The sequence below is a fragment of the Oreochromis aureus genome, linkage group 2, assembly GCF_013358895.1.
Source record: "Oreochromis aureus strain Israel breed Guangdong linkage group 2, ZZ_aureus, whole genome shotgun sequence".
NCBI classification, from domain to species: Eukaryota; Metazoa; Chordata; class Actinopteri; order Cichliformes; family Cichlidae; genus Oreochromis; species Oreochromis aureus.
Window position 1 is genome coordinate 11,781,667 of NC_052943.1, and position 9,494 is coordinate 11,791,160.

General features: G+C 43.7%; 3 protein-coding genes across 3 annotated transcripts; 1 reads left to right on the forward strand and 2 right to left on the reverse strand.

Annotated features, from left to right (window-relative positions):
- Positions 1-101: 101 nt before the first annotated feature.
- grhpra (glyoxylate reductase/hydroxypyruvate reductase a) lies at positions 102-4,235 on the forward strand. Its single transcript, XM_031744669.2, has 9 exons — positions 102-311; positions 519-649; positions 1,434-1,506; positions 1,591-1,707; positions 1,830-1,918; positions 2,030-2,131; positions 3,143-3,278; positions 3,394-3,524; positions 3,628-4,235. Exons 1-9 carry the CDS (start codon positions 226-228, stop codon positions 3,747-3,749), a joined length of 987 nt encoding a protein of 328 aa, XP_031600529.1. The 5' UTR covers positions 102-225; the 3' UTR covers positions 3,750-4,235.
- Positions 4,236-4,412: 177 nt separating this feature from the next.
- On the reverse strand, positions 4,413-6,419 carry LOC116324123 (zinc finger and BTB domain-containing protein 5-like). Its single transcript, XM_031744675.1, has one exon. The coding sequence runs from the start codon at positions 6,417-6,419 to the stop codon at positions 4,413-4,415; it is 2,007 nt and encodes a 668-aa protein (XP_031600535.1).
- A 652-nt stretch (positions 6,420-7,071) lies between these two features.
- tomm5 (translocase of outer mitochondrial membrane 5 homolog (yeast)) lies at positions 7,072-8,829 on the reverse strand. Its single transcript, XM_031744652.2, has 2 exons — positions 8,620-8,829; positions 7,072-7,409 (listed from the first exon to the last, which is right to left on the reverse strand). The coding sequence occupies exons 1-2, from the start codon at positions 8,738-8,740 to the stop codon at positions 7,375-7,377; spliced, it is 156 nt and encodes a 51-aa protein (XP_031600512.1). The 5' UTR covers positions 8,741-8,829; the 3' UTR covers positions 7,072-7,374.
- Positions 8,830-9,494: the final 665 nt, after the last annotated feature.

Consider the following 9,494-nt stretch of genomic DNA (forward strand, 5'->3'; position numbering starts at 1 on the left):
AGATGGATACATGTCTTTTATGGCTATCATTAAATTTTATTCGAATTGTATGGGAATGCCAAAAGAAGTAGCGAGTATGTGCACCCAATCCCTACCACGCAGGCGCAGTGGTGTGAGTTCGACTACTTCCTGGCGTCTCAGAGTAGCCCGGGCTCTGCTGACGTTGAAGGTTAAAAGCTTCAAGTTTCAGTCTTGAGTGTGCAGGTTTTCTGTCGTTAAAGTGGGATGCAGTCAGCGGGAAAACTCATGAAGGTTTTCATAACGAGGCGCATCCCGCAAGAGGGGATGAAGATCCTGTCAGCGGCTGGAGTGTACGAAGTGTTTTTGTGTGTGAATGAACAGCAAGCTGTCCGTAACAGTGTTGTGCAGATCGGCTCATGCACGCTGTGATTCATGTTTATACACTCCTGTTGCCACACCATTACTCTCAGTTTTCTCTGCTTGCACAAGCTAGCCTGCATGTTTGAGTGAAATGCTACTTCATGCATCTCGTTCTTTTCGTGTCTCGTTGGAAGCAGATGTGAGGTGTCTCAGTGGGACTCCGATGAGCCTGTGCCGAGGGCAGAGCTTCTCAAAGGTATTCAGGGGGCTCACGGTCTTCTGTGCCTGCTGTCGGACAAGGTCGATGCTGAGGTCCTGGAGGCTGCAGGTACTCACTGTCCTCAGGTGGTAGGGTGACCAGATCCAAGCAGACTAAATAAACAGTATGTGTGTGGGTGATTTTTAATAACGGTTTTGATATATTTATCACAAGAAATAATAGTTTTCCCTGTCTCCCTCTATCGGCTAATCACCTCTGGATTTTAGAGATCCATGTGTGTTTTCCTAACTTTCATTCATTGCGGGACAGTAGGGGATATAAATGCTGTGCATTTCCACACAAAGTGGGACACTTGATCACCCTATGTGTAGTACTGATTTGGATTTGTGTGTCAGGGTCTGTAGCACACAATATGAACTGGATGGGAGGCCAACGTTAGCCTGAGAGGGTTTGAACTCCAACACGCTATGTGAAATTACAACCATACACTGTACCCTCATAGAGAAATGTTTACAAAGTTAAAACTAGCTGCTCAAGCACCTGTTTTTGGTTTCAAAGGGTTGCTGGAAGTCTGAGCTGGAAAGACCTGTCCATTCAGCCACCTCAGCCATGCTTTGTTACCACAACTGCTGCAGAAGGAGTAAACTACTTTAAACCATGTGTATGAATTAGTGTAACCTGTAGTTCAAGTGTATCATTAGAATTCAGCTGAGGGGGCACAGTGACTTTATTTGGCAGGCCTGAACCCCTTAGGTCCGTTCATAATCACTGTTAATCATTCAGCTTATATTGTCTGGATGAAGATGGCCATTTTGTTGCTTTTAAACTCGGGATTTGATTAGATTTATTTGACAGCTACGTGACTGCTTAGCTGTTTTGTCTTTGATTTCAGGGCCGAACTTGAAAGTGATCAGCACGCTGTCTGTGGGATTTGACCACCTGGCCATCGATGAGATCAAAAAACGGTGAATCAACTGAACTTCACTGTTAACCAGTAAGAGGACACATTATATGCCTTCTCAGTTATACCTACATTTTGTTTTCAACAGTGGGATTCGTGTTGGATACACCCCGGATGTCCTGACTGATGCCACAGCAGAGCTGACTGTGGCTCTGCTGCTGGCCACCGCTCGCAGATTACCAGAGGGAGTGGAGGAGGTGAAAAAGTCAGTCTCACCTAGTTACACATTTATACTAATGAGTGAAAATCTTATTATTGTTTCTCTACCCTTTCAGCTCAAAATGCTAAGTTTAGTTATACAGTGATCACACTTTTTCTTCCCCTCAGTGGTGGCTGGAGCTCGTGGAAACCTCTCTGGCTGTGTGGTTACGGTCTTTCTGGCAGCACTGTAGGAATCATCGGACTGGGACGCATAGGTTGGCTTTACTAACTTCGTAACCGTATCTAACTTGCAAAATCTGATCAGATTTTCCTCCTAGCATTTAAGACTTGCTGGTAGTTGAGTAACTGCTTGTGTTCGTGTGCAGGCATGGCCATAGCTCAGAGACTCATGCCTTTCGGAGTGAAGAGACTTCTGTACTCTGGGAGAACAGCCAAACCGCACGCTGCTGAAGTGAACGGAGAGTTTGGTAAGGAATGAATAGAGAAATGCACACAGTGAGAGGGGGATGATAAAAAGCATAGCAGGGTAGAAGGGGGAGGGCAGTAGTTGTAAACCTAATTTAACCCTGTGTCCAAAGACATGTGGACACAAAATGTAAATTACATAAAATGCAATGTGTTGCACACCAGTTAAAACCCAGATTTAACTGTAAATGGCTGAATTGAAACAAAGAAGCTACAGTGAAGATGGCATCTGAGCTGTTGTGCAAATTTACGCACAAGGCCTGTCCAAAGGGTTTATTTCTGGCAATTAATGATGTAGATTTAATACGAGGTTGATTTAATGGATAGATAGATGGAATAGAATAGAAATAAAGATGAAATAAAATCACAGTACTCTCAAGTTGTTGAAAGGATTAAATAAATTAGGATAACGCCATTTTACATCATCACTAGTGCATCCACAAGCCTTGGTATTTCCATCGTCTTTAGATGTGACAATAAGTGTAACATATTTACTTCTACTGCAGATTTCTGTCTGTGATAAATGCAGCGCTGCCCAAGGGCCCAAAGATCACAGACACAGCTTTGTCCCTTTTTTGTAGATATTGTTTTGTGAAGCAGACATGATTATTGTACTTTTAATGTTGTGTATGTAGTGTTTACAGAGTGGTGAACCTCTCTGTCTCAGTTTTACTCAGATCCTCTTTTTATACCCAGTCAGGCCTTTTGTTCCTCTCCTTTTAAAGGCGATGCTGGCACCGGAAGCAAACACTTTACAAAAAAACAGGATATGTATTCTCAAATAGGGCTTAGAAAATTACTTTATACATTCACATTTATATTCCAAAAAACAGGGTTTGGGGAAAGGTGTTCATTCAACACAATAATGAAGTGATGTGGATGAAAAGAATAATTAGAATGTAGTTCAGTCACGGTCAGATACATGATCAGTGTTGACTTCATAGTTTCATAGTGGATATTTTATTGATTGTTAATATACGTGTTTGTCCTGTGTCTCCTCTTCTGTTGATCAGTTCCCCTGGACACACTTGTGTCTGAGAGCGACTTCATTGTTGTTTCCTGCTCCCTGACACCAGAAACCCAGGGCATGTGCGACAAGAGTTTCTTCAGCAAGATGAAACCCACCGCAGTCTTCATCAATACTAGCAGGTAGAGCAGTGTGTTTAAAGGGGGTAGAGGATCGGACTGAGACAATAATCTGTGCCCTTGTACTTTTTTAATAACAATAAATCCCCATCATCATACAGTGAATTATTTGATTTAGGGGGGCTGTGGTGAACCAGGAGCATCTATACGAGGCACTGAGCAGTGGACAGATAGCTGCAGCTGGACTAGATGTCACAACACCTGAGCCACTTCCAACAAACCACCGGCTTCTCACGCTAAAGAACTGCGGTGAGCAGAAAGTTTGTTCCCTGCATAGATGTCTGTTTCTGACCTCTAATGTTTAATTTACTGTTTAAAAAAATATTTTATGTCCTGTTTTTATCCCATGCAGTGGTGTTACCTCACATTGGCAGTGCCACCTACTCCACGAGAGGCGTCATGTCGGCGTTGGCAGCACGAAACCTGCTGGGTGGTCTGCAGGGCACAGACATGCCCAGTGAACTCACCCTCTAAGAGCCTCAAACTGAGCCACTGTGCCTCTTCTGCTGACTGCAGAAAACAATAATGAAGTGATTTGGATGAAAAGAATAGTAAGAATGTAGTTCAGTCACGGTTGGGTATATGATCAGTGTTGGCTTCATAGTTTGACTTTAAACTGTCAGTTTTGACACTGAAACCACATGTGCATTTTTGAGGAAGGAAATGATCGGTGCAGTTTTGTGAAATATATTCAAGTACTTTAAAAATGGCCTTAATAACAAACCATCGGTCCTCGTTAACCTTAAAACTTCTCAAAATACACTATAATGTATTCTTAAAACTCATCTCCCCCATTTTAAAATGCAATATTTACCATGATGAACTTCCTTATCTGCACTTTCTCTGCTAATACTTCATGTCTCCCGTTACTGAAATAGCATAACACTCCAGTTTTGTAATGAAATATGATTTTTGTGAAGAATAAAAACCTAACTTTCATGCACAAAAGTGTGTAATTTTTGAATTACCTCATGTTAAAAAATAGATTTGTGATCAATAAAAATGACCAAATGAATCATTTATTCTCATTAACTTGAAGCACAGCAGCAATACAAACCATCATCAGTGTATTTGCATCAGTTTGGATACATTTTATGGATTTAATTTAATTGAATAGTAATAAATAACAGTCCATATTTAGAGCAAAGTGTCTGCCAAAGACTGGTCATCTTTCCAGTTAAGGCAGGTGTTCTTCGAGTGCTTATACAGGTGGGAGGACTGGCTGAAGCGCTTGCCACACTTGGGACAGGGATAGGGCTTTTCTCCTGTGTGGACACGAATATGCTTCTTGCAGTCAGTCAAGTTCATGAAGGTCTTACAGCAGATTTTGCAGGCGTATTTTTTCTCCCCTTCCACCAGCAGCACGTGGTCCTCAGCAGCTGCTTTCTTACACTTGGAGAGAACATCTTCTGAAGCTCGTGTCAGAGGTGGCCGATCTGCGGTGTCCCCCCCAGAGCCATGGGAAAGCTCTGTGCCAGATTCTGATCCAGGTTGCGTTTTGGGGGCGATTCGACGGAAGGTTGTTGCTCCTGAGCTTTTCCCTGCCCTCGAGGGTTGGACGACAGGGGCTCCCACACTGAGTGGTGGTCTGACAGTGCTCAGGAACCCTGTTAGAGAGTTCTGGGTGGGCTGGAGGATGATGGTGTCACTAAATCCTGGGCTCTGAGTTGGGAGAAGCTGCTGCAAGGGGACCGAGGTGACCGGAAAAATAAGTGAAGATGAAGAGTCTGAAGACTGAGCAGTAGAGGTGTTTGCCTCGTCTGACTTTTGATCCTGCTCACCTGCATCTACCAGAGCTGGAAGAGCTTCGCTGGCGGCGGCGGCAGCAGCTGTGGCAGCAGCCGTGAGGCTGGCTAGACTGTCATCTTCTTCCAGAGCTCCCATGACACTTTCAGTGCCAGGATTGAGAAAGCAGGAAAAAGCCAGGTCTGACAGGCTGTCCAGGCCCTCACCATCCGCAGAGTTCTCATCCAGATCTCCAGTTTCTTTCTGCTCCTCGATGCGAAGATCTGTGCACAGCTCTGACTGTAAAGAGCCAACATTACACGTTGCTGGGCTGGCTGCAGCCATCTTCTCACCACTGAGTTGCGCATTCAAATTGTCTGTGCAGGCTTCCAGTGGAGACGGAGGAGAATTACTGGTTAACAAATCTGGAGAATATGAGCTTAGATTTTCCTTTTTCACCTCAATCACTGCCATCTGTGGCCTGTCTCCCTCTTCTTCTCCCACTTTTACCTTGACCACACCGTCTCCATCTGTATCTTCACCCTTCTCCCACACACCTCCTATGCTGCTATCCGACTGGCTCGGCAGCTGGATTTCCTCTAACTCTCCCTTGGGTGCTTTGTACTTCTCCTCATCATCACCTTGGTTTTCCCAGAGTGCGTCAGTTATCTGCAGGCAACCTGTGGACAACAGAGCTTCTCCTCTCTCCTCGTGGCTCACACAGCTCCTGGTAACAGTAGGCGAACACTCCTTATAGTTTTCTCCAGGAAGTCTGGAGGTTCTCTTCCTGTCACTGAGCCTGTCCTCATGCAGCTTTCTCTTATGCCCCACTATCACCACACAGTCTTCATCCCCAACAGACTGACTCACCTCCTCTCCCATTTCCTCTTTATCGAGGTCCTCTTCCAGGCCTGATGTGACCCGTTGCTGTGAACTGCCTGCTAGCTGGGAAGATGGACTTTCCTGTTCCTGCTGCTGCACAGACCTCCAACCTTTAGGCGCAGAGGCAGGGAAGTTTTTCCTGGACAGATGTATCTTGCAGGCCTTGACCACGGCGTTGAGGTGCAGGTGCGATGCCGCCAGTAACACATCCATCACATTGGAGGTCCCTAGGGAAAGAGTGGAGGTGTAAATCATATCGAGCAGGGTGGAGAAAGACTCTGGGGTCACCACCTCTGGATCGAGCTCTATCACATTGGGACCATCTCGACACCTGTCAGCCCCTGAACCTCCAGCCTCATCTGCAGTGTCGCTGGAGGTGAGGAGAGCCCTGAAGTGAGAACTGCATGCTGCCAGGATGGAGCGGTGAGCCTGAAAGGTCTGACCTCCAACCACCACTACACAGTCACACAGCTGAGCTTGGAGGCGCTGGTGGTTGAGCTGCTTGAAAATATGCTGAAAGTGACTTGGAAAGTTCATCACGGCCGATGGTGCTGGTTATTAAACACTAAGGATATCAGATTATCATCGAGAATCCATCGAGAGCCGGTCGATCGATAAGAAACACAGCTTATCTTCTCATCCGCATCTCATCTGCTGGGAACAGCCCCTTGCAGCACAGCTCCAGTGTTTAGCAGCGTTATTGTCTGATTCACCGGCTGCTCTAGAGATGCTCTGGAGTATGGGCGGGCCTGGTCCAACGGTAACACGGAGGAACGCGGAGGATCCCGCGTGCGCACAGCTGATGCTCTCCTCACTAAAAAGAACCTCAAACTGCAGCCGACATCACCCTTACGCGGTTAGTAAGCCACAGAGCTCACACACAATAGCCCGGTTTAGCGTCCATTGCTGACGCCTCCATCACTTGCAGTCTCATCAGTCCGCACACTTGCGTAGCAGCGCCCCCACATGGTATGATTCAGGAAGTGCGGGCACATTCTGTTTGATCACAAACTTGTTTTTTTTTTTAATTGTAGCAACAATACAGCAGTAATTTCTTGAGAGAGCCAGAAATAGTTGTATGCTATCTATAATTTCATACTACATACATATTAGTGCTACTAATATGCGTTGTGTATTAAGTATATCTCTCAAATATTAGGTGTTGAAGAAACACTTGTACACTGGCAACATAAACATGGATTGACTTTATTATGACATCTGGAAGAAACTCTATTAAAGACAAAACATGTATAAACAAAGAGTGACAAGGTGTTTTAATAATAACAGTTAAAAAAAAGAAAAAAGTTTACAAAGTGAAACAAAACTGAATGTGTGTGAGCCGGTTTCTCCGCTGCAGTGATGGACAAATGCTGGTAATTTTCCGCTGTGATTTTGTAATGGAACCAGCCGCCTGCTTCTGGAGATCCATGCTGTCTCTGATGCAATCAGCTCTCTGTGAATGGATGGAGGAGGAGGAGACCAGCTGCTCCGCTCATATGCTGTCCAGCTTCTTTAACACATATGGTGCTGTAAACACAGAATACACGTCATATCAGCTCCACCAGCCCCAGTCCAAACAGATACACAGCTCTCAGATACAGATGAACAGACACCATCTTACCTGCTACAGGTAAACAAATTCTTATGGGAGAACAGGAAAGACAGGCACCAAACACCAACATATACAGTACTTTGCACAAGTATTGAGTGACCCCTCATTTCTTTGTCTTGAATAACATAACTCATTCAAGAAAAAACAGGCACCTAACTCAAGAGATAATTTAATAAACTTAAGCAACTTTGTTACTAGCATCCTGCAGAAAATGCTGCTTTTTCCATTGGTAAATCCACAAAAAAAAGATGTCAAAGATAACACCGTTTGATTGGCAATAAAATGGGATTTTTGTACTAACAAGATGATTCCCAAAGAGCTGCTAGCTGAAAACTTGGTAAACAATGTGCAATGCAATTAAAAAAGGCAGGAAAGTGGACAGACAGAGGACAAAAATAGTAGCAGGTATAAGAAACAATGTGCGGTAGACGAACAGTATCTGAAAGAAATCCTGAGAGATACATTTGGCCCTTCAGTCAATCTAGTGCTCACTGAAACCTCATTGGAAACTGTCTCACTGCAAAGGTGACAGTCAACTATCCATTCAAGAGGGAAAGTAAACAGGGAGAAAAGCCTGAGGTTTGCTAAATTCCACAAGAACTGGACTAAAAATGAGACACAAAAGGTCTTGTAATGAATCCAAATTTGGCATTTTTGGTTCAAATCATTGTCAGTATTTACAGAGGCCAGGAGAAAGCTACACATGTGTCTGTCTACAGCCATCTGTAAAACACGGTGGAGGCTTTCAAACTCATTAGAATTGTACCAACTCTGTTTTTCTGTTATATACACCGTTTCTATGTATGTTCGCACGTTTCATTAAATCACTGCACCATTTCCCTAGCAATACATAAAGAATAAATGATGACCCTACACTTTTCCACAGTACTGTGTATCAAGCTCAGTACTGCTTGGCACGTGAGGTGTATGTGATTTCTAAATACTGTAAACCACAACATAATATACCTGATGGGGGCAACATTTTGATGTGCTCGTGTTACTTCACATGCATGATTATTACAAAGAGAAAGTGAGCAAATGACACAGTTTACTGATAATGAGCTGCATTAAATACCCATGAGCGGGCTACTCAGCTAACTTTCAATGTCATCTGACGCTACTCACTGGCTCTGAGCAGAGCGACGTAAATAAGGAAGTTTCGTAAAGACAAGATAACATCTTGTCGCATTTTCTTCTTCATCTCCTCCGGGTCCATTTTGGGTCCGAGCCCTTCCAGTTTAAACATTGCTGCTGTAATTCTACTCGGTCTGGTTCGCCTGAAAAATTCACCGTTTCAGGCGCATGGACGAATTAGCTAAACCGGAAATACGCAACACCGGAAATTACGACGAAATACGGTGCCTACACAGGGACAAACCATACAAAGGAACCAGAACGCGAAAGTGTATAGTGGAGCCTTTATTAGACTTTAGCGGTTTTATCGTATATTTAGTTAAAATTGGAGTACTTTAGTTATTTTAGTTATTTTTAATTATGTTTTATTTATTATATTATTCTTGTGTATGCTCTGCTGGATACTTAAAATAGTCTTATCCAGTGTAATGCAGAAGAGTTAAATACTCCTTCAGGAAATTGCACATTATAGAATTATGTTAAGAAAAGAAACTTATAATAATAATAATAATAATAATAATAATAATAATAATAATAATTGTGGTTGGTTCCTCGGGTGTGGTCCATAAGGGTCAATTTGACCCTGTTTTTCGGTGATTAGCTTTAAAAACATTTAATTTAGGAAGTGCTTAGATCTTTTTGAGAGTGGCAGCAGCACAGACTCCGCTTTGGGACCATTGATATTTAACTGAGTAATTATGTGTAAGAGGGGTGCAGATGCCAGGCAAAGTTGTAATTAACTAAATTACCTGAGGCCAGCTGAAACAGCCTACAATAAATCGGGAACCCTTTGGGAACCCGGCCGTCTGGGGCCCCCGACGGCCGGGCGTGTGGGCTGCTTTTTAAATGAATATTATTTTAACACA

Coding starts and splice junctions, on each gene's coding strand:
- grhpra (XM_031744669.2), top strand. CDS start 226: ATGCAGTCAGCGGGAAAACTCATGAAGGTTTTCATAACGAGGCGCATC. Junction 1,507..1,590: donor ATCGATGAGATCAAAAAACG/GTGAATCAACTG, acceptor TGTTTTCAACAG/TGGGATTCGTGTTGGATACA. Junction 3,525..3,627: donor TCTCACGCTAAAGAACTGCG/GTGAGCAGAAAG, acceptor TATCCCATGCAG/TGGTGTTACCTCACATTGGC.
- LOC116324123 (XM_031744675.1), bottom strand. CDS start 6,419: ATGAACTTTCCAAGTCACTTTCAGCATATTTTCAAGCAGCTCAACCAC.
- tomm5 (XM_031744652.2), bottom strand. CDS start 8,740: ATGTTTAAACTGGAAGGGCTCGGACCCAAAATGGACCCGGAGGAGATG. Junction 7,410..8,619: donor CGTCGCTCTGCTCAGAGCCA/GTGAGTAGCGTC, acceptor CTGTGTTTACAG/CACCATATGTGTTAAAGAAG.